The sequence below is a fragment of the Populus trichocarpa genome, chromosome 1 (assembly GCF_000002775.5).
Source record: "Populus trichocarpa isolate Nisqually-1 chromosome 1, P.trichocarpa_v4.1, whole genome shotgun sequence".
NCBI lineage: Eukaryota > Viridiplantae > Streptophyta > Magnoliopsida > Malpighiales > Salicaceae > Populus > Populus trichocarpa.
The window spans coordinates 30532749-30557713 of record NC_037285.2 but is presented as its reverse complement, the minus strand read 5'-3'; the positions used below and the strand labels follow the sequence as shown (position 1 = coordinate 30557713).

General features: G+C 34.9%; 4 protein-coding genes across 4 annotated transcripts; 1 reads left to right on the top strand and 3 right to left on the bottom strand.

The window, feature by feature from the left end:
* Positions 1 to 807: 807 nt before the first annotated feature.
* On the bottom strand, positions 808 to 2358 carry LOC7478657 (GLABROUS1 enhancer-binding protein-like). Its single transcript, XM_002300234.4, has one exon. The coding sequence runs from the start codon at positions 2176 to 2178 to the stop codon at positions 1036 to 1038; it is 1143 nt and encodes a 380-aa protein (XP_002300270.1). The 5' UTR covers positions 2179 to 2358; the 3' UTR covers positions 808 to 1035.
* On the top strand, positions 2177 to 12807 carry LOC7465077 (mitochondrial outer membrane protein porin 2). Its single transcript, XM_024584359.1, has 4 exons — positions 2177 to 2356; positions 11707 to 11814; positions 11923 to 12009; positions 12589 to 12807. Exons 1-4 carry the CDS (start codon positions 2177 to 2179, stop codon positions 12805 to 12807), a joined length of 594 nt encoding a protein of 197 aa, XP_024440127.1.
* Positions 12808 to 13938: 1131 nt separating this feature from the next.
* Positions 13939 to 15641, bottom strand: LOC127905123 (uncharacterized). Its single transcript, XM_052451632.1, has 2 exons — positions 14959 to 15641; positions 13939 to 14547 (listed from the first exon to the last, which is right to left on the bottom strand). Exons 1-2 carry the CDS (start codon positions 15496 to 15498, stop codon positions 14377 to 14379), a joined length of 711 nt encoding a protein of 236 aa, XP_052307592.1. The 5' UTR covers positions 15499 to 15641; the 3' UTR covers positions 13939 to 14376.
* A 215-nt stretch (positions 15642 to 15856) lies between these two features.
* LOC7465079 (DNA polymerase kappa) lies at positions 15857 to 23660 on the bottom strand. Its single transcript, XM_002300237.4, has 14 exons — positions 23428 to 23660; positions 23094 to 23266; positions 22826 to 22999; positions 22585 to 22708; positions 22399 to 22499; positions 22214 to 22300; positions 21293 to 21388; positions 21044 to 21164; positions 20563 to 20691; positions 20186 to 20277; positions 17660 to 17771; positions 17128 to 17459; positions 16612 to 16919; positions 15857 to 16177 (listed from the first exon to the last, which is right to left on the bottom strand). The coding sequence occupies exons 1-14, from the start codon at positions 23507 to 23509 to the stop codon at positions 16057 to 16059; spliced, it is 2052 nt and encodes a 683-aa protein (XP_002300273.2). The 5' UTR covers positions 23510 to 23660; the 3' UTR covers positions 15857 to 16056.
* Between the last annotated feature and the right edge of the window lie 1305 nt (positions 23661 to 24965).

Genomic DNA, 24965 nt, shown 5'->3' with positions numbered 1-24965 from the left:
ACCGAACTACCCTGGATTAGAGTCAAGAGAATGCCAACGGTTTTTAGCCCAAAAAAATTGACTGCAACCTGAAATTTGAAGTATTGAAAGTGTGCCAATTTTTTTCAGGGGGGGTAATCCCATATACACATTGTTGTTATCCAGTTTTATTAGGTAATCGTTTGGTTATTGTTTCAAAAAGATGTAGTCAGTGAAAAGATAAAAGTGTTTTAATTGGAGGGATAGCAAGAAATAAAATAAATTTGATTCTGATATAGTCTTGGAGTAAATTTCAAAACTGGAAATACACCAGCACATGTTCTCTCTGCTCTCATTGTCCCAGTATTGTAACTAAAAAACCCAACTTGAAATTTAGTTTTTTTTTTTTTTACCATTGACAACCATACTGCACCAAATATGCATCAAACAACTAAGTCAACTATCTAATTCCAATCATACCTATTAGACGGCGATTGGAACAAGGATAGATTGACTTCATCAGAATGTTTCCTTGAATTTATAAATTTAAACGTTAAACTTTTGTGCAATTTCTTGATGCAAATACAAGGTACGTTCATAAGTTATAATTCAAAATGTGAAATGATTTTCACATAACCACCAAACTATATAGTGACAACACAAATTATTTCCCAATAAACTATACAAATAAGGATGTTAAAAAACTAGTGCAGAACAACACACCAAATCATGAAGGATGAACATCAAATAATCAAATTATTGATGTTAATCATACTATGATTCCAAAAATTAGAAACATTCCACTAATCAAACACAAATAACTAAGAAATAAGAAATAAACAAAGGAAGTACTGAAATGAGAAATATAACATAGTATATCCACTAAATGAGGGTTAAACCTTGAAAACAAAATTCAGCGAAACAAAAGCACCAAGGATAACACTATCTAAGAAACTACACATTGCAGTTTCAAAGCTAATTACGAAACCTAAACAAAAAGTAACTACTAACAAGACCATTTACGTACAATAAACAACCCCCCCCCCCCCCCCCCCAACATGTTCCTTCTCGGCCTCCCTAATCCTTTTCAGCTTTAAAAGCTGTCAGCATTAACTTCGCCTGTTCTCGTATTAGTTCGTTCCGCTTCAAAAACAGCTCTAACTCAGCCACATGCAACTTCCTCCACTCCTCTTCCATTTTCTCCTTCTCGGTTCCATGCACAAAATTCAGTCCCATCCTCACAACATAATCCTCCATTCTTTCAACACTCACATTGCTGTCAAACTTCAAAACACTTTTGACACTTGAACCTCTCGCCATCTCGACTTCCACTCTGTCCTCTTCTCCCACATCCATACCCAACTCAGGCTTAGATGCTTCTGGTTTCTTCGCATTCCCTGTCTTATTATTATTACTAGTATTACCACTATCATTTTTCCTCCCATTATCTTTAATACTCCCATCGCTGCCCCAAATACTTTTAGACAAATCAAACCCCTTTTGATCATGTGGTTTACTGAAAGTCTTATTTTCACCTTTTTTACCTTTCACGTGATTCTCAAATTTCTTCTTTAACCTAGAAATCTTATCCTTCAATTGAGTCATAGACACATCAAAATGCAAAGACTTCTTGATAAAATCATAAAAAGCATTCATATCCTTTGATGGGTCATAACCCTTCTTTGCAGTAAAATCAATTATACCTCGCAACAGTGCAATCTCATCATCCTCGGTCCACAACCTTTGAAAGAGTTGTTTTTTGGAATCCTCGGGCTTCTCAGGATCGGGTTCCTTGTTCTTAGCCCGTTTCGAGTCTTCGCGATCAGTCTCGTTACCTCTCTTCAAAGCAGTTGTTTTCTCCGGGGTAGCAGCTGTAGCAGGTTTCGATCTGGGTTTCTTGGATGCTGCTGATGCCGCCTTTGGTGGGGTCTCCTCCATGGGCTTAGACGTTATAGGCTTGACAATCTGGTCGGGTTCGGACTCGGATGCGGATTCCGACTCCGAATCAGATTCAGATTGTTGAGTGGTGGTTTCGGTTATCTTGTGAGGTGGGTTTTGGGTTTTGTTTTGTGGTTGTGGAGGAGAGGGTTGTCTTTGTTCACCATCAGATTGTTGTTGCTCTTCTTCTTCCTCAGCGCTGGAAGAATCTTCCTCCTCTTCTTCTTCAGAGATAGAAGCAGAGGGCGGGTCTTCAACAGGAGGAGGGCGTTTTGGTGCCATGGAGAGAGTGACAGGGATTGTTTTTAGGGTTTTGATAGAAAGATACTTTGATTCGCAGCAGGAGCAGAGCAGGGAGGGGAGCGTTCGAGGGAAGGTAGAAAAACCGTCCTCTAAGGCGTTTAAAAGGAAGGCCGATACGGTGACAGCCGACTTCCTTCTCGCTGTTGGATTCCTCACGGTAATCTTGATTTTTAACCATCCGGATATTATAAAATAATATTCCCAGTAGGGCTGAACGGCGTCGTTGGGCGCTTCGAGTTACCTTTTGCTTTGATTATTTAAACAGTAGCCTTTATTGCTATTCTCACTTTCCATGCAATCCAGTTGTCCTCTTCTATTTAAATCCTCAAACTCAAATCATTGGAAATATACAGAAGCCTGAAAATCCATGGAGGACCCATCCTATTATAACTTCATTAACTAACTAACTAACTAACTAACTAACTAACTAACAATTCATCTCTCGGAAGTTTTCAATCAGGAAAAAGGACCAAATGATTGAGGCAATGTTTAACATTTAACATTCGCAGATGCCGAAATTCTCGGAGCTTTATGTTCGGTGAAAATTTGATTTTTTTATTTTAAATTAAATTTTTATAATTTTTTTATTGTTTTGATATGGGGTACTAAAAATAATTATTAAAAAATAAAAAATATATTATTTTAATATATTTTAAAGTAAAAAATATTTTAAAAAATAATTATTTTTTCAAATGCCCCTGTTATTTAATGAACCGGCAAAATTTAATTATATTTATTCTATATGATGAGATGTAATATAAGTTAAATGCAAGCTTTGATAAAGTTTCATTTTAATTCCTGTGACTTTAAAATATAGTACCTATATTTTATTTTTGTTTGAAAACTTTTTATCCTTGTATTTTATAAAATTTATAGTTTAGTCCTTATAGTAATAAAGGTTTTGCAATTAGTCCTTATAGTAATTTATAGTTTTTATTTATCCTTGTATTTTATTTTTAGTTTTTCAAGTAAGCTTAATTCACAACAGTCTAGCATTTCGTCTGTTCCTTTAAGCACTTTGAACAGGTTAGCAAGAAACTTGTACAGAACAACCTTCCATTTCATGGACACTCTCCTCCCTTACTGACTCTCATAGAAAAATGAATGACTTTGATCATCAAGAAAGCGAGAGAAACAAAGGACCCCAAGGTCTTAGATTCTTTGCCGACTTTGGGAAGTCTTTAAGAGGTTTTTTTATCCATTTGAAGTATCTTTTAGAAACCTTCTTGCTGTATATCATATCGTTCTCTGTTTCCTTATTTTGTATCTTGTTTCTCTTGAGTTACATGATTCTGCCAGAAAATTTCTTATATGCTTTATATTTTCCTTAAAAGACTTCAAGAGAGATTTCTCTGTGTGTTTTCCCTTTCTTGGAAGGGAAATCCTTCAATGGAAACATATACATACATGCTAACACTCTACATAGATTCTTTGTTTTTACTTGTAAAATGCTTAGAAGTGAATGATCAATGTTACGTGGGATGTCTAGCTGTTGTGTTTATAGATCAGATTGAGAGACGTAGGTCTAAAAAGATAACTTAAAAGGGTAAGTGCACATTGGATCATCAAATGACTAACTGGTGCAGATCATGCCAATCCAGAAAGCATATTTAGAGGAGAGGTTCATAGGCCATTCGAGGTCATTTTCAAGGTCAACATCCGCTCGAAAGACCTGTTTTTATGCCTGATTCGAGCCTTCAAAAACGTCTTAAAATTGCTTATGTTCCAGAGATTTTACCTTTCTAGTTATTTCATTTTCTATTTAGCCGATATTTGACTTGGACAACCATTTAAATTATTTTTGTGAGATATTGGAATCAGTTATTATCTATCAATGAGATTCAGGCTTGAGTTTCCCCAAAACCTTGTTGTGTTTATTGTTCTTGGTTTTTTTTAGAATTAACAAACTCCAACTTTCGTTATATGTTATGTAACAATGTCGAAGCGACAAGAGGAGGATTTTCTGTATTGTTTTTCTGTTCTTGAAAAACGCATAATCCTTTATTTTACCAAGGTTCTCTCTTGCTAGCTTTTATTATTTTGATAAGAAACTCTCAACAAACAAGTATTTACCCAACTTAATTTTCTTTCTGCTCCATTGCATGTGTAGTTCCTCTTTCGGCATCAAGTTCATTACTTCTTGAAATATGCTGCTTCAGTCTTTTGTGTTCCTTGGGTCCCCTCTCTCTTGCTTTGATCCGCTATCTTCCTTTGATCATCCCCTGAAGCTCATCTTGCATTTGGTATGGAGAAAATATTCGGACAATTTATCCTGTTTAATGCATGCATTAACATGACAACGCTGAATTGTGATGCATCGATTGTCCTGCAAGTAACTTTACCTCTACTAGTTAAGAATATGTGCAGTCATTCCTAGTTAAACTCCTAGCATACTGTACGATAAAAACCTTGCTAAAAGTAAACATGATCACTGCTTGTGGCTGTTGTTGTTATGCGTTGCTGCCTCAACAGTGAAGAAAAATTATAACATAATTCAAACTCCCTAATTTTTTCAGGAAACAAAAGGGTGACTTTCTAAGGGCATCATACGTCCACTACTTTGGTCATGAGAAGAAAGTTCAGCAGCAGCATTAGTCTTTAGGTGGTTTTCGATAAAGAAGAACTTTCTGATCGTTGGAGGATCATGGACTTTGGACAATCTAACTGCAATTAAGGCAAGGTTTGATAATCATGGAATGATAGTCATTCTTCTGCAGAACGAAATCAAAACCAAGTCAAACTTAATTTCTACTGAATTTGACGCCAGAGCCCTTGACAATAGACCTGCGATTGGATTGACTCTTTCTCTGGTGCTCTGAAGGTTTCTCTATTCTTCAGTTATGTTGTCCAGTTGATGCAATTCTGATCCCTCGTTACCTTCTGTTAATGGTGCTCTGCCAAAAAAAAACGCATAAAGATTCATTGCTTTTACCATATCCAAAACGTACACAATTACTGGCAATGAAGGCCAAAACTAGCCTTGTCATTGCCTTATGTTTAGAAATTCAACTACTGACCAGTAGTTGCCTAAACCTGATTCGGTTGTGCAGTTAGTTTGCGCCATAAGAGTACATGAAACACTTTCGTTATTCCTTATATTGCCATGTTCTCTAAAAGATCCTACATTGTTCTTCTTTGGATTTGAATCACTGTTCTGATCATTGATTATTCAGTCCATTATGATTCAGTTAGTTAGATCAGTCCGACGCACATAACCACACACAAGGTACCTGATGGAGCTTGAAAAAAACTTCATTAGATATGGGCTTTCTTTGCGGACAATAACAGGCTGGGTAGTGGGTGTTACCTGCTAAAAAAACCCTCTGATATTGAAATTAGTTTAGGGTTTTTCAGATAGATATTATGTAAGAAAAGTAGGCAGAGAAAGAATTAGATATTTTATTCTATTTTTATGTGAGAAAAATCCCCTCCTCTCTTTTAAACTTAGGAATATAAAGCTTATTTTAGAAAAACTTTAAAGCATTTATCTTGAAAGTGGCAATTCTATTGAATAACTTCTCTTGTAATAAGATAGCTTGCCCATGTCACCGTGGCAATTATAGTTAAAGTATAAATGAAGTTTTAGCATGTATAGCTTGACATGCCTAAAAAAGATAAGAGATGGATGATAAAACAATAAAAGAGAGAAAAGGTGACGAGTCGGGCGAAAATCGAACCTAGTTAGGTTTGGTTGGGCCCAGGCCCTACCGAGCTAGCATGTATAGCTTGACATGCCAAGAAAGATAAGAGATGGATGATAAAACAATAGGAGAGAGAAAAGAGAAAAAAATATGATGAATGGGGCGAAGACTGAACCTAGTGAGGCTTGGTTGGGTTTCGACCCAACCGAGCCAAAAAAAAATTTTGTATTATCATTTTTCTCCAGGTAAATTTTTAACGGTTACATTATTAAAAAATACTTTATCGGAAAACCAAATTTAGTGGGGAAATACAAATAATAGATGACATATTCAAATATATCCATGGAAAGCATGAATTTACTATGAATGCTGGTGATATCATGGTTGTTAATAGTTGTGGGAGTAAAAGTCTATAGCTATGTCAGGAATCTTGAGACATTTTTTGCATGGTTATGCACATGGCAATGATGGAGAATCTTGGTCCACTGTGATAATAACAAGTATATTAGGAATTTTTTTTTCCACTCATTCACTGTTTCACATTGTTATGCTAGAATCACTTTACTTTAATAATGGTTGTCGGCAGAATCACTACTATATAAATAGCTAGTACCTCCCCTCTTACTCAACATCACATTCTTCTTTCATATTATTTATAGGTGAACCTTTAGTGCAGAAACAAAGGTGAAGAACCTTATTCTTCTTTTCGTGATTTTCTACTTGCTTTTAAATACGTTTATCTAGATAAAAAAAAAATAGTAGAGGAGAATATAAAGGTGGTACCTCTACCAATAGAAATAGAGGAGCTAAGCATTTTCATTCCCATCACACTGGTGGAAGTAGAGGTGCTAGATCTTCTCATAAAAGATATTTTTCTTCCATGCCCTCATCTATCCAACCTTAACCCATGATTCATATAGGAGCACTATAATTATTGGTGTTATTACTCAATTAGCCTTAAACATGAAAGTAGGGTATGAGGTTAGGACTTCACTTTCCTATGAAAGAATAAGTAAGACACTAGAGGCAATAACTTAGAATTTTAAGATTATAGCCCGTATAAGTATGTTTAAGTTGGGTATTACTTTCCATTGTTAGGTTTTGTTATAAATGTGTTTTTCTACTATAACCTGTTAATTAGTCAGTTGCACTTAAATGGATGGATAATCGTGGTAGCTTTTGACAAGTATTTGAGATTTAAAGGTCAAGTTCTCATTATTGATAGCTTGTCTAGTTCTTTTGAGTCTAACAAAAATATGGCATGGTTTTAATCTTTTTCTAAAAAGACACAAAATCCATTGAAAGATATTTTTCAAGGTAAATTATTGTCAGTAAAGAAATGATTGGTTTATAGTGGGTCATAGTAGTTCTATAACCCCTTACTAAAAAAGTGTGTGGATGTTCTCCAATTTAAAGAGTGTCTATCATGGATAATGTCGCTCCTTTAAGCCCAAACGAGGAGAATGTATTCAGAAATCTTGCTGATAATTGTTAATACTACCTTCTTCGATTGGCCAAAAGTTATTCTCTTGAGTATAATATTTATGGTACAAGAGATATTTGTCATCTTCCTTGCTTTTTGGCAGCATAACTATTATATTGATGTTTGTTTATGTTGTTTATATGTGGGCCCCTCTTTGAGACAATTGAATAAGAAGGAACAATGTAACAGGCCGATCCAACCTGTCATATATTTTCCGCTTTGGGCCTTACCGTCCTCACGGTTTTGTTCCTGGTGACGCGAGCCCACTTCTGAGCCTGACGCTCCAAAACGCATATGACAAGTTGACAACCAGCACTCTTAATAAGGCTAGCTACCACTCCCTCACCCGCCAATATAGGATATTACAATCCACCCCCCTTAAGGAGCCCGACGACCCTGTCGGCACAATCGGACAGCCAGTGAGGTCGGCTCTGATACCAAATGTAACAGCTCAACCCAACTTGCCATATATTGTCCGCTTTGGGCCTTACCACCCTTATGGTTTTGTTCCTGGTGACGCGAGCCCACTTCTGAGCCTGACACCCCAAAACACGTATGACAAGTTGGCAACCAGCACTCTTAATAAGGTCAGCTACCACTCCTTCACCCGCCGATGTGGGATATTACAAACAATAAGCTTTAAATTTCTTATCGTCGTTTAAAAAAACACAAAAGAAGAAGAGGTAATAATCTCGGGAGAAGAAAGAGACAACAACAAAAGAACCTAAAATAGAGGTAATAAAAGAAACTCAGCAAGAGAGTGGTGAGATAGACACCAATATTGATATGAAAACAGTTGGGAGCGGGTATGTTTTACACTAGAGGAGTAAGAAAAAACGTAGTTCACAGCCTATCATTCCTGATTCTCCTATGACAATAACACCCACGCCAAGTCAAGTACTAAACCCTACACATATAGTTACCCCAAACACTACTACATCAAGTCTTGTGCATATTGCAACAATTCCTATTAACATTCTTAATGATGTAAATTTAAGTGGTAGTACCGTTTTTAGTAGCTCTTCTTATTCTCATCTTTGGTTTCATTGTCCTTCCACATTGAATTTTGTAAACTATATAACTACTAGTGGTTGTGGTCCCTAGCTTGAGGAACCTTCCTTGGTATGATTTCAACCTCCTAAAGAGGTAATCTATACTTATAGAGAGGGGGACTTTATGACTTTCATAATTGAGGATAATCCTTCATCTACATATAGCAATTGCTAAAATATAGATATTTTTTGCCAAAATGTCTTAGTTTCTTAGCGATATACAATAATTTGAAGAAGATAGTTTGTCATATCAGTTGACTAACAACATGTATAAAGCTTTCCATATGAGCATGAGGCTATTTGATCTCATTATTATTATTATTTATTATTTTTTCTACTACTAATATAAGTTTTTTTTTTTCAGAGTTCTCAAATATAATTATTAGCTCTTTGGCGATGAGAAGGAGAATATGAGAAAATAACTAAATTTTGTATATTAGCTCATAAGGAAATTACAACTTACAAAGAGAAACAACTTTGGATAGATAAGAGTCTTCATGAACTACAGTCAACGTATTGCTCTCTAAGTGTAGAAAAAGATATTTTTCATACAAAGGTTGCATCCCTTTGTGTTGTCATAGTGGAGTCTAAACGAGAAGTGACTAGTTGTAAGAAAAAGAATTAAAGAACTTGAAAATATATCTTTTGATGCTCAGAGTGCACTAATTGGTATGCAAAATAAACTAGTCCAAACACAAGGTAAGGTAACTCAGTTACAAGGAAAATGTTTGTTAGTTTATATGCCCTGTAGCCATGACACTATTTTATTTATGTAGAACATACTTAATTTTATTAAATAAAAGTATCATTTATCTTTAATATTTATTTATATTTAATTTATGAATTTAATATTTGATAAATGAATCTAAAGTAAAGATAAAGTTCATAGAACAAAAACACTTTGTTAGAAAATTATAAAGATGTTATAATTATGAGATTCCTATTGTATCAAAATATTGTTCCTAAATGTTCTTGGTCAATGCTCTTTTAATACTGGACATTTATTAGAGTCGTAAAGACTGGTACATATTATGAACTTTTCTTTTATGAAAAAAAAACAAATGTTCTCATAAGCTAAGTTATAAGGGATACCTAGAACTAATATAGGTGTTTATCATAAGACATGTACATTGAACTGACCCGCATGAGAATTTCATATGAAGATATTACTTATGTCTATGGAAAGACTCACGTGACAGTCGTGTAAGTGATCCTTAGACTTGAGATCACTAAATTATCTTATATAAAAAATGTTATACTTTGATCTTGTTACACGTTATCTTGGTAAATGTAACAAATAGGTAGACATTGGATATAACATAAACTATATGAAGGTATTTGAGTGATCAAAAAAGGATTCATTACCCTAGATGAATTAGGAAAAATGTTCCACATGATCTCAAATAGTATTGATTGTGAAATCCTTGCGTAAGGTGAAATGAGATTTGAAAATAGTTTCAAATCTTATTTAAAATATCAATGACTATAATATTGTGAACAAATATGATTTGACATGGCAGAAACACTCCATGCTAAAATATCTTAATCAAAACATTATTGATGAAGGGATAATAATTACACTAAACCAGTCATTTAAAGATGAAGTCAAACCACTTATGACTTTCTTAATATTTGGGAGATCATGACACGTTACTAGATGGTGGTACTTAATCTTTAAATATAAATTAATCAATTATTGAATTGATAGTAAATTAAATTATTTGATTTATTTAATTCTATTTATTTAGAATTATAATTTATATTTGGACCAACATATTAGGAACCTAATGTGTCACACACATTAAGAACCATTAGTTAGAAATTAAATTGAGATATTTAATCAAGTATGGCTTGATTGAAAATAATTTTAGAAATGAAGCACTAGAATGTATTTAATTCAGAAATTATAATTTTTGTCTTCAAATAATTAAGTAGGGACTTGATTGATTAAATTTCCAAAATTATTTTTAAAAAATATACGGATATTATTTAAGGGGTAAATAGATATTTTGTCATCTATAGGGTTTTTTAGATTCCCTATAAATATAAAGTTATACCTCTTATTTTAAATAGGTTATCTGTTAGATAGAAAAACTTCGCAAGTCATAGAATAAAGAGCTAACATTCTAGGTATAACAATCCCTCTCTCCTAAATAGAGATTTAGAAGATTTCTCACTAGTAGTTCTTGTGGATTACCGTTGGAGATCAAAAAATTGAACGACTTGTGGTTTGCAACAACTCAGCCTTTCAAAAATTATTCCAAGCCGGAGAAGATCAGATCTTCAGGTAATAAATTCCTAAATAACTTTAGATTTGTCTAACGAGATCCTAAAAACTCTCGAATATTACCTTAAATTTATCATTTTCGCTGCGTGTATGAATTTTGAAAACCTAATAATGTTCACATTTGCAAACACTATGAGAAAATCCTTCTGATTTTGAAACTACTTGCAACAACAATCTTGCACTAAAAATAGTAATGGAGGATAAATTGGTTGACATGATAGGAGACATTCACTTCTACAACAGTTCTTGAAGCATTAATGTAGACTTCTCCCACTTGTTTCATGGCAATGTGCCTTCTTTTAATGAGATTCAACCTAGGAGCATAGTTTTAAAACCCGGCTAACCCAGGACTGGAACTGGTCCAGGTTTATAAAAAAATAAAGGCAGTTAAAAACTCAGTGGACCCGACGGGTTGACCCGGTGACCCGGTTGCAACCCATTGGCTATTTTTTACCAAAACAACGTCGTTTTAATTTATAAAAAAATGAGGTTGACCTAGGTGATCTGGGCCTTGGGCCGGGTCGGCCACCAAGTTAGGTTTAAAAACACTGCCTAGGAGAGTTAGGGTAGCCTTTGAAGGTTAATATTTGTCTGATGAGTCAGACCAAGAGTAGAAGATCATAAGTAGTATTTGTATTCCATTTGATGTATTTGAAATTGTATTTTTATTATGTAATATTATTATGTAGCATTGTGATGTGTATGTTTTGATAATAAAATAATTTTTACTACAATTCCAAACAATCATGAAGACTAGTCTTCTTGATAATGCGGGCTCTTAAAATTCAATTGAATACTCAGGAATTTCTCTTCAAATCTTATAATGTGCTGCTCTACAAATCTTATAATTTCTCTTCAAATTGTCACTATTTTTCAGATGTGCTGCTCTACAATAATCACCAAGTCTTTAGCATTTCAACTTCTCCAAATACTGGAGTGGTATGTTATGAATTCTCCTTCACTGTAATGGTTTCTTATTTGTTTTTAGTATACTAATCCTCCTGATGTATCGAGCAAAACTTGAATACGTGTTGGATTGTGCAGACCCTTGCTGCATATTTTTCCAAACTTGGAGATCGCCTTAAAGAAGGTATTGTCACAGAATTAGATTTCGGGGAGACCCATACTGCCATTGAAGCCAAAGTGGATACGGTTTCGCGGGTGGATTCCTGTGCTTAGTTCTCAGCTCGCTCTTGCAAACTCAAATTATGCTCTTTTACTTAAGTATTACACTATCTGACGTCTTTCATGTAATGGCAGTTCTCAACAACCCTCGCATGTGAGAGAACATCGCCATTCACGAAGAATACAATTGAGTTGAGATTGCCACATGAGAACACTAGCATGGTATGGACCCCTTTCGCTCGCCAAGATTAAACCACATTGAATACTTTGTGATCATGGAAAGAAATGTTAAATTTCTGTTTCCATGCATGAATTGTCTACTTCTTACTGGAATGATCATATGCAATGAGATGACACATTGAAAATTAAACGAACACATGGCATTAAATCTCATGTTTTATAAAAAGATGAAAGGAAATGCAGGTAGATAAACAGTCACGAGTCTGCCAATTTTGGCATCCATGTAAGAAGATAACAGCATCCATGCATATCCAATGAATCTCCAGTGAAATCATGTATGATCTAATGTCAAGTTCTTGCCTTTGGGGATAAATTTTGGATGTAGCTGCTTTATCCCCAATGCAGAACAATCTGCAAGATCTACAATTAGAATAGGAATGAAATACAATTCAAATGCATTTTTGTAGTTTTTGTTTTATACTTTTTTTCTTTTATAGCTGAACCAAGGCTTTCTGTTTTGCTAATTTCATTTTCTTCAGATACATTTTTGGTGAGATTTAATCACCTTTGCTTCTGATACATTGCATATGCAATAACAAACCATCCTTGTTTCTATTCCAGTATCATCTTCGATCCTTCCACGAATATGCAACTTTAGCCACATCTGTTCCTTCGATCAACGATGCAGCAACTGAAACTGAGTTTTCCACAACTGTTGGTACTCCACACGTTGCATTTGCAATGGGAACAAAGTACCATACTACTTCTAGACAATTTAGCATGTATGACGCAGGCTTTTGCATCACAAAGCCGAATTGTGATGTATCAATTACTTTGTAAGTTATTTACCTGCATTAGAGAAAACTTTGAACGAAAATTCCTAGTTAAACTCTCAACATATTCCAAGACAAAGAACTTCCAATAGACAGCATGATTACTGCTTGTGGCTGCTGTCAATATGCATAACTGCCCCAAAAGGGAAGGAGACATTAAGACAATTATCTGCGCCTAAAATTTTCAGGAGAGACAAGGCTGGCTTGCTAAGGGCATCGTGTGTCCACTACTTTGATCATGAGCGGAAAGTTGCAGCAGCAGCAACGATGCATCGGGTGTTTTCAACAAAGTAGAATGGTCTGATAGTTGGAGGATCATGTACTATTAACTATCCAACAACAATTAAGGCAAGGTATGACAGTCGTGGAATGCTGGTCGCTCTCCTGCAGCATAAAATCAAATCCAAGTCAAAGATAACAGTTTCTAGTGAATTTGACACCAGAGCCCTTGGCACTATTCCTGCAATTGGATTCGGTCTCTCTCTAACGTTCTGAAAGTTCCTTCATTTTTCAGTTATGTGGTTCAGCTGATGCAATTCTGATTCCTCATTCCCTTCTTTTGATGCTCTGCAAGAAAGGCAAACAAAGATTCACTGCTTTAACCGTATCAACTGTTTAGTGCGCACCATAAAAGTGCGCAAGTACACTTTTTCAAGCCATCATGTTTTTGTTGTTTCTTAGATTGTCATGTTGTCTGACAGATCCTACATTTTTATCTTTGGATGCAATTCACTGTTCTGATCATAGATTATGCAATCCATCATGATCAATTAGTTTGATCACTTCAATAACACACAAACCCACACGCAAGTTTCCAAATTTTCTATAGTTTATTATCATGTAGAAACTTTGGTGATTAGTTATTCCTAGAATATGGCAGGTAACCATTTCTATTGTATTTTTTTCTTTTTAACGAGACAGAAAAAATGATATGGAACGTTCTAGATGTTGAAACAGCTTTCATTCAAGCCATACTGCAATACAAGAGCCTCGTCATTTGCAAAACGAATAGTAGTTGCAATTCATTTTTAGTGGAAACTAAATTCTACCTGCTCAAATATGAACTGGGTTGCGAAATCATGAAAGCAGTTGCTAGCAAATTATTCCCAGAAAAAAAAATCAATTCAAAAACTGCTTGAACACCTACAAAATCTTGAACAGAGTATTTAACCAGTATCAGAAAACTGTAGATAAATATGTAATCAATGATGTTTCTTCATGTAAGCTCTGTGCTTGAGCATCATTGTTATGAGGGAAATGTAATGACTTGCAAGTTTAAGTAGCATTCACTTATACTTCGAGTCTTCCCAGTGAAATTTGCCATCATATAGAAAGAGCAGTACCTTTTCCTTCCTTTTGGCCCCATCAAACCTGCAATAAAATGTATTTGCATCTTGGTACCAACCGAAAAGTATGAGCATTTTCCGGGAAAATCATTCTATTTCTCCAAGCTAATAGGTCAGGGCAATAATTTAGGCCAATGCCTTCAACCAAACATAATTCATTTCAGTTCAGAATTCCAGCCTTTGAACCTCATGATTGCAGGATAAACTGCATGAGCAATGGATCTCAACATTCATTCTCGACTCTTAAACCTGGCACACCAATTTATTAGAAGATCTTCAACATCAACATCCATTCTTGTTCCTATGCCACCCCAGACCAACATGTGAGGAAGGTCTCCTACAGTTGAGCCTGTTACTTCATATACAGTCTTGAACCCAATTCTTTTATAGAACCTGAGAAGCTAGTAAAAAAAGAAACAAGGCAAAACAGTTATAACAGATTCAACCATTTAGGTAAGATTTTATATCTGCTCCATAAAAGATCCAAGAATGTATTCTTTCCAGTTTCCAGTAACCATAATCATCTTTTTTGAACCATGTGGGTACCTAAAGGGTTATAATAGTTGACAGTAACCCACAAAATTGTAGGGTTTCTGCCTAAATAATCAGATTGAAACAACTTTAATTCTTCAATAAAAGGTAACGGAAGAAGATAACTTCATCCAAAAGACCTAAAGCAGAGAAGGGAAGGGGTCCTTGAGTTTTAAATAAATAATTGAGAGTTGTTTTCAAATCATAACTTTACAAAGACATAAGAGAGCTGATTTGATTTGGTAAGCTGATAAGAGAAAGTGAAAGTGAAGGCAAATAACCTTGAAATGGTAAAGATCAGAGTCGTTAATAGCAAGCAACTCAGCGGTCTTACAACCAAAGTCATAACCATACCGAATAGCAACAGCTCCAATGAACAAACCAATGCCAAAGATGGATTTTTCCATGACAAGCGTCTCTCTTTTCAATCTTATTGAATCTAAATGAAGAATCTTGTCTTTTAACCATAACCTTATAAGCCCTTCAGCTCTCCCAAGCTCATTTTGAGTTTCAAGACTCTTGGCTGTGATTCTAAAAAAGGGTCCTAGAGTTTGTAGCTTAATGTCAAGGTTCTGGGCCTTCGATGCTGCCAATATTTCAGTCATGGTTGGTATAGGTATATTTTTTATGGTGTTAGCATTATCCCCGTATAGAATGTTGCTCTTTTTGAGAGAACTGAAGAGGGTTTTGGCTGGTGTCATTTGGTCTGGAGATGATAAACAGGAAAGTGGTGTGATTAAGTAAGAGACATATGATCTTGCTTGTCTTCCTGGATTTAGCAAAGAGATTTTGAAGGTAGGAGTCATGGATGTCAGTTCCATTTTTTCTCAGTCGTTTAGAAATGGAGCAGAATGAAAGAGGAAACTGAATGGTAACTTTGAGACAGGCAGCGCACAAGGGTCCGGGGAGTGGTCAGAGGTTTTGATTGGTAGATGTTCTGATCATGTAGATCTCCAGAACGAGGTAAAGCGTGGCACAAATTGGATCACCATTTGACTCCTATCTCGAGCTCTAAGAATTAGTACTTTTTGCTTGCCCCAGGGATAATACATATTCAATTATTTGATTATTTGTATATTATCACTCTTATAATTTTCTTGTTGTTGTAGTCGTTGTGTCATTTCCGCAGGATAGGGATAAAATTAGAATATAAACATGTGTTTTAATCATGAAACACAATTAAAATTGTTTCCAAAGGTCTAAACTCGGTATTGGATTTCTTACATCAAATGAGTTAAACTGATAGATTGTATCATTACAAGGAATTGCCGTCGGCAATTGCTAAGATTGGTATAAACGACTGTACAAGTATCGTTTTTCTGTAATACAGAGAATTATGCAACTGCATATACAGGATTGGGAGGCTGCAAAATACAACGCTAGAAATTCAAATTGCTCTTAGCAAAGAACATGTCAATTGAAAGATGCCCGCCTTCTTTTGGAGATGGCTTGCGCTTCTTACGTTTGCTTTGGCTTGAGATGTGGTCCTTCTGGACAGACCTGAAAGAGTTTCAAACTTGTCAGATCAAACGAAGATCATTACAGGAAATGCGGAAGCTATCCTAGGAAATGCAGTTTCTTTCGTATTTGGTAAGCATAAAATCAACCCCATGCTCTAGCGCCTAACCTAATCTCCTATATCTCATACAAGGAAGCTAAGACGATTGATATGGTGTTTGGACAAGAAAAGGAAAGTAAAAATTACTGACACCCAATACATACAGATAACATCAATGATCACTTAGTTTAGTAGAACCCCTAGGAAAAAGAGTAAAGCAGTGTGCGTGATCCAAGTCCAATCCAAGACTTCATAAGTTGCGTTAAGGTTGAAGAGGGAGAGGGTCATTGTGTAGTCCAGTGATCACTAATCAGGAAAAATAAAATAAAATTATAGGCGCGCACACGTGCACACACACACGTATATGAAAAACAACCTCTGCCTCAGTGCGGAAGTTCTTGAGTCAATTCTGGACTCATCCTTTTGAAGCCTCTCTGCAAGATGGAAGTCGGAGTGCTCTTGTCTCTCTTCATCAAAATATGGCGGCATTTCAATCCCGCACAGCGAGCACTTGTAGTCATCCACCCAAACTAACTCATCTTTCTGTTCAGATGAAAAGACTGCCTCATTGTGCATGATGACCTGGTTCATTCTGTCAGGGCTTCCCCCCTCAAGCTGTCCAGGCAAGGACAAGCCTGATTCCTTCCACTGTGACACTTCCCCTGCCATATCCTTGGTAATCACCTTGAAAATGACAAAAGAGAAGAATAAAGCTAAAGAGAAAAACTAAGAATCAAGAAAATCAGAATTCAATCTAAGTTGCCACTCTAAAATGACTGCATAGTCATTTTAGAGATTGACATAAGTAACCAGACAACAAGAACTGGGGAGCCCGCTAATTTGAATTTATTTCTAGTCAAGTCATGGACAACTCTTTCTCCTTGCCACATACCTTGTCCGCAATTTTGTTGCTTGAAGGTTCATGGATTTTCTCAGCTTCAACACTATCAGTGGAAGTGCAGTGGTGAACATTCAGATCCTCTAGATTATTGCTGGCCAGTGGATCTCTAATTCCATAATGTTGTAACTCATGACTCTCAATAGAAAAGGAACCTTCCATATTGTTCATTAAGTGTTGATCATTAATATCCAATCCCAAGGATTTTGGATCATCCAAATTTTTCCTAGATAAATCTCCTGACACGATGAAGTTGTTGAGAGTTTTTTGTGTTGGATCAGATGGGGCACCAATCTTGTCTTCATTGAAATGAGACAAGCGTAGGCCTGAAAGCAGATAAAATGATTTGTCATTTTATAAGTCCTACAAGGCATTAGATTATGCTCATAAAAGATTCCTTCTCCATCCAAATACATTTCCCAGCATGTAAGAAAACTCCCGGAGAGAGACACATGTATCAAAACACAAAACAATTCGTTTTCACCTTCAGACAAAAGGCTGTATAAACCATAATGCGAATTCTTACCCATCAACCTTAAAGAAATAGGAAGTTCAGCCTTTAGCAGCTTTGAAGCATACTTCAAGATGTCTTCACTTGAGCAAATATATTTTTCCGAAGTCACAGCTCTGCTTCGAACCTGTAGATTCATGATGGTCAGTAGACTTCAGAGCATAATGACAAACATAGTAATAAGTACAAAGAGAGGCCAGGTGGCGTAAGAATAAGGAAAGCAATAAAGACAAACAAATCACAAATCTTAAATTTCAATTAGAGAATCTATTGCAAAGACAATCAGCAATGAAATGGTAAAATTCTATTGTCGTCATTATAAGCAAAAGCAAAAGAGCCTGCTTCTTCTTGTTCAAAGCCAGCCATTTCTTGCACAATTGCAGGGGGTTAAGATTCTATCTACTGTCCAGTGCATCCCTCCTGGACACTGCTTTGCCAGGACAAATGCAAAGTAATGCGGGTGAGTAATGTGGGTGGGGACACCAGACCCACAACGGATTACATGAGTATATGGACAAAGACAATGAAGAATAGCTCAGTCTGTCACTCTTAGAATGGGAGACTGGGCTCATCTAGTCTTATTTCATTGTTTTTTTATTTATTTATTTGGGTTATTTATGTCAGACAGTTTTAATTGATGGGCCAAACCCAGTAGTTGGATGTTTTAATATTATGCTATTTATATGGTTCTTTTTCATTTTGTCAAATAGTTTTGTTGAATTGATAAAATAATAGACTATTTCTCCTCTGAATTTTTTCTGCTTCCTAGCTTTTAATTCTTGGCTTCCTTCTTTCTTTCTCTACTTTTAGTTGTTGTTTTTTTTTTTTTTTTTTGCATCAACTTTGGTATCAAAACCAAGGTTGTCAATTCCGTTCCGTTTCGCCCGAAATGACCGAAACGTTCCATACCAATTCAAAAAACGAAACAAAACGGAACAATTTTCATCTCATTTTAAATCTCGGTCCGTTCCGGATTTTTCGACTAAATTTCGGCCGGAACGTTCCGGTTTCATTCCATTAGCCTTGATAACATTGACCTAACTTTATATTTAAAATATTTGTGTTAAAACATTTTACTTTCATAATATTTTGATATTTTGTTTAAGTTGAAGAATTACTTTAAGTTAAAGATCTATTAATCTTGACTATTTAGAAATATTTTAAATTTTGAAATTTTATTTGTTTGGCATTGTGTTTGTATTGCATAATTTATAATTAATTTATCTTGAATTTGAATTATGTTTGTTGAATTTATATATATATATATATGAACAGTACAACCCCGAAACGGCACGCCGAAACACTCCAAAACTGAAACATTTCATTCCAATTGAAAAAACGAAACACCTACCGAAATGAAATTGACAACCTTGATCAGAACACGAGCTTTTAATTGTTCTCACAATTAATCATTGTTTTTTTTTGTTTATTCATTGTTTTTTTTTTTTTTTGCATCAACATTGTCATGCCAATGACACAACAGCCAGCATTGACACGTCTGCACCATGTCAGCATTCTTCATCACGTCAACAACAGTAACTTACAACATCTTCCCATCACAATCTGGTCAGTAAGCCTCTACAAACTTCTTTTAACCATTAAATATCATTGTTCCTAGTATATTTTTACACTTGTTGACCAAGAATTAACATTGATATTATTCTTTTGTGTATGCATATAAAAATATAATCCGTCTTGCAATTTGAGCTACCTTCATTTTGTTGGCTTATTTATTCACTTGTATTGAATATTCAGTCCTCTTAATTAATTATGGAGCTTGGCTAAATTTGTGGGAAAACTGAAACATTGTGGTTGGACTACCTGTGGGTGTTTAGAGGACTAACATTGCTTGCTTGCAATTTTTATTCTGGTTTAATATATTATTGCTTAGTCTCCAAAATAAACAAATAATTATATATTAGCTTTGATTTTATATTGCGTTTTACTTGCAATTGTCGTTTGTGATCTCAATCACAGTCCTTGGATTAGTATCGCATGCATTTACAAAGAGGTCATCTAGCACACAATTCAGAAATCACAGTTGCCATAGACCCGAACTCTAGTAATGTTCTTAGAGATATTCAAGAGCATTTACAGCTCATGCGAGCTAATATGACCAACTTTTCTGAGAGGATAGAATCCATAGAAACTTTACAAATAAGACGCATTTTAATGACAATGGCAGGCACCGTCAAAGGCCAATTCGTTGTAGACAGTTATTGATTTTGTGAGACAATTTTGATGAATTGATAAAATAAGATACTATTTCTCCTCTGAATTTTCTCTTCTTCCTAACTTTTCTTTCCCTGTTTTTAATTTTTAGCTTCTTTCTTTCTTTACTTTTAGTTTTCTTTAGTTTTTTTTGTTAAGCATCAAATGCCATACCTCCTAATCTTAATCACATCTTCTACAGGAAAATTAAAAGCCAACAAAAGGTGCAGAGAAGCAAGGAACTTTAAACAGCATTAACCCATTTACATCTTATAATTTGCCCTCAAGCGTTCTCATAGAGAAGGCAACAAAACAAAAAATCAGAAGTACCTCAAATGATGCAGTTTTCAATTTTAGAGTCAATGTTCGACCGCAAAGACCACCTTTTTTCATGTCAGCGCATAGCATCTCTGCAATATCAGCTGCCAACACAATTCAAACAGGCTTACTTAAGTAAAAAATTTCATTAATATTCTAGATAATTGTGTGACATTGAATGTCAAGCAAAACCAAATTGATTATGTGTTTTTTGTATTAAAGCCAAAAATGATATTATTACTGCATTTCTAAGCCCTCTGTAATAAGAAATCTTCAGACAGTTTTGAGGTGTAATAAAGACAAAAGAAAGCAACTGCTCCATCCCAAAGCATTACATAATTGCACATACACTAGATTAAAAAAAAATTAGATATGCCAAGGAGGCTTACCTAATTTCTGATAAAGAAGTGTCTCATCATCTGTGGCTGAAAAAGTTCTCTCACTGCTGATACTTTTTCGGGACCTGACTTGAGGGGTATCTGTCTTCCCAATCCCCAAACCCACAGAGAGAAAAAAATCTGCAATAAATCAGCAAGAATCACTCTGATGGTAACTGTCTACCAATTCTCTGTGCACATGATGCATTCAAATCTATAAAGTTTTATTTTATATAAAGAATTTGAAGTCACTTCCACTTACTGTCAGAATTTTCAGCCTGAATAAAGGCCTCCTGGATTCATTTTACATAGATATTGTAAGGGGAACATCAAAATAATGTAATTATGTATTGATTCAATGCTCCGTACAAGTTGTTAAGCAGATTTTATTGTCCCAACAAATTATTTCTAAAGACTAGCATTGTTTATACCCTCATATATTAGGCACATTGTTTATACCATGACAAAGAGGAAAACACCAGACAATGACTACCTGCTGTGGAATGAGAAAACAGTGCACAGAGGAGCCCGCCCTTCTGGAGCATCTCTTCACATGTACTAATACCAAAAGCATCCCTCAGTATATGTTCAGTAACCTTACCAATGCCTCCAATCTGTATAGAGTTCGATGATGTGAAATCATACTAAAACTTCAGAAACATTTTAAGAAAAGGGATATTTTGCATTTTCCTCAGAAGAATATGAAACATATTTCATTGAAATAAAGTCAAAGAAAATATACCTTCCTTATGGGGAGTGAGGATATAAATGTCATGACAGCCATCCGATCATTTGTTAAAACAAACTGTCCATTGGGTTTATTTATATCAGAGCAAACCTGAGGACACGCACATGTCAAGTGAATATATATGGTAGACTTTTGTACTGTAAAATGCATTATCTAAATGAAAACCTCCACCCCTTTCTAGGTTACCTGTCTTTTTTGTTTTTTTTATGGTAGCATATTCCGGTTTGATTAGGTGGCAATAATTTAAATGCAAGAGCATGAGATTAGTCTTTTATGAGTTTACTACCGAAGCTTAGGATAATTCATTCAGTATAATGTCAAAGGTCATGTTTTGCAGACTTTGAAATTCTTTGACCAAAATTTTCCTATTCTAAGGCCTGATCAAGTATGCATGTGATCAAAATTCAGGCGAATAAAATGTCAAAGCCATTCACTCAGACATCATAACATGAGTTTCACCTTGAATTGAATGCACTCAAGGCTACAATTACTGAACAACTTACATTGGGCTATTGATGAGATTTCTAAAATTGACTTCACTGAAACTTAACCGTCTTGACACCTTTTTTTATGCTTTGCATGCTTCCTGCACATTTCAGAAGGCCATTAATGCCTCTAATAGTTACTTGCAGCTTATTGTGTAATAGATAAGCCCTTTATATTTGATCAGTATAAATATTTTTAAACTAGCTTGCCATCAAAAAAATTTATTGTATGTCATCCACTAAGTTAATCTCTCATCGTGAATAGTTCTTAAAGTTTTTATCCATGGAGACATCTGTTCTGTTGTGAATTTTATCAAAATTGCTTTTTTCAGTACTTTCTATGTCACTATTTAAAGAAATGGGAAGATGCAAAATGTAAAGTCCATGCTGGACGCAAACTGCAACGAAATAAGGGAATAGCTAAAAGAACCTTAGCAAGTAAGCGGTTTGGGGCCACTCCAGCACTACATGTCAGGCCAGTCTCTTCGTTGACACATTTTCTAAGTTCTTCGGCAATCTTCACAATTACAGCATAAACAGAAAAGTGAATGTCAACACGTTATAATGTAGAACAGCATTCAATAGAAAGCAAAAGTAGAAAACCCATCAACATACTTCTCCACAAGACATGCCCCTTTCTTTGCAGACCTCGGTTATATCCAGGTGTGCTTCATCCAAACTAGCAGCCATGAAATTAGGATCGTATTTCTCAAAAACTATAGAGAAGCATGTATTAGTCAGATATTTGCACATGATAAGAGAAAGCTTTACATAATCTCTATTAGAACCCTATTGACTAACCTTTTCTAGTTAATTCACTGTAATGAGTATACTTCTTGAAATCTGTAGGAACAAAAATTAACTCCGGGCATAATTTACGAGCAATGAAACCAGGCATTGCAGCACGAACTCCAAACCTCCGTGCCTACAAAGTAATCAAATATCATTTTCACAAAAACGAAAAGTAACGAAGCAGATACACAGACAATTAGTCCTTCAAACAAAACCCACATTTAAAACAACAGTAACATCCAATCTAAACCTCATAATTAGCGGTCGAGATCATAGACAAGCCACCAACAGCCATCGGTTTCCCTTTCAATGAAGGATTGCTCAATGTTTCAACAGCGGCATAGAAAGCATCCATATCCACATGTAACCAAATCCTCGAAAGATCACGCATGGCTTCTAGCTCTAAAATTCTTCTATCTGCCACCTATAAATCATAGTATAAATTAAAAACCATATAGATTTCCAAGAGGAACAAAACTAAAAGCCACGGACATTTATAGGGAGTTTTTGAGCTTTACAGTTTGATAATGAGAGAGATCAGCAGCACTAAGCTTGGCACTTTGGGCACGCATGTTTTCAATTTTTTGCCTCAATAAAGCCTCCTTTTTTTCCTCGTTCTCAAAATACTTTGATCCTTTACTGGTTTCATAAACTATTCTTTGCACTTTCTCTTTGTCCACTCCTTCCATACCTAAAAACATTTTTGTATAGCACATTGTTTAATCTAATTTCCAATAAAACATATCCAACATCGCTCAAATAACAAAGAAACTCAAATAAAAATGTCAAGAATTTGCAAGTATGAGGTGAAATAATTGTGAATAAATCAACCCATGTAGAGATTTTTATTACCTGCTTTAGCGTTAGTGTAAACTGTGTGGTAAGATTGCCATGGACGAGGTTTATCTCCTGACAAGGTCTCGTTTTTCTCCATCTCTCTCTCTCTTTCTGTGCCCTCGGTCTCTCTCTTCTTATTTTTGAGCGCGATCTTTTCGTGTTTTGGGTATTGAAAAAGCTTGCTGGAGAAGGAGGAGGGAAAGTGAGAATTATTCAGGGTGTTTGGAATATTTTTTTATTTTATTGTACTGATTTGAATTAAGAAAAATGGAATTTAATTTATCAAATTCGTACAGAATTAAACAAAAGCTGTCGAGATCTTTATTCCAAAAACACCCCTGTCTAACTTAACAACCCTATCTTGCCCACTCTAGAGAAAATTTTTACTTCGAAAATATTTTTTACTTTGGAGTTGGTAGGGAAGTTATTTTTTAAAATGTTTTTAATTTTAAAATAATAATTTTTATTTTTAAAAAATAATTTTTAATTTTAACATATCAAAACAATTTAAAAATATTAAAAAAAATTTAAAAAAATAAAAAAAAATTAATTTTTTTTAAAAATATTTTTAAAATATAAAAACAAACAGTTATTTTTAATATTTCCCAACTCAAACTCAATTGAGGTGTGATAGAAAAAAATCATTTCTTTGTCTTTTTTATACTTAATTTTTTTTCAATGTATTTGATATTGAGATAATTTTTGTGGTATAAAAAAAAAGTTTAAAAAAATTAATTTTTGTTATAATTAATGTGATTGAAATATATGTTTGGTTAAAATTCCGATTGAATTTAAAATTTATAAAAAGAATATATTTTCAAGATGTTTTGTTAAAAAATGCAGATGAAATTAAAACCATCATCCCACAAGAAATGTTACATAAGCTCATGACATTTGGGTTTATAAAACTAGTTTGATGTTGGCTGATTTATTTTGCGGATCTACTGTGTTAAATTTATTGTTGTCAATTAGAGACAACGTTAAATTTAGGGTTTATAAAAAAAAAAAAAAAAAACATTTTGTTTCAATTCAATGTTAGAACTAATTGATTTTTTTGGAACACGAGAGAAAGGAAATTGGAGAAATTCCTGATTTATATTGTTGTGAAATTAATTTTAACTTTATGTAGTGTTTGTGCTGTGAGTGCGCGCAGCCTCTTTTCCTGTGACCCGACAAAAAGAGGAAGAAAGCTTTTACATTGACTCTATCTGTACTTTTCATACTTCTATTCTATGTTTTAAAGCACTGAAGCAGAAGAGGAAGAGGCCGCCAAATTCAGAGTGGGCGAGGCTGAGGGCCCGAGGCTTAAGAATTGGTGAAGGTGGGCCTCCATTCGTTTCGAAACCCAATTACTTGGGCCTAGCTTCAACTCTTCTTCATCGTCGGGCCTTCATAAAAAGATATCGGTAAGTGAGCCCAACTTTTATATTTCTTCGTAATCAAATCCAACTTCTTTTTTTTTTTTTTTTTTATTAACGTGAGTGTCTAGATCAATTTATGTGCATTTCAACTAATCTCACGGGTCATGTAGTTAACGACCATATAAATCTTCA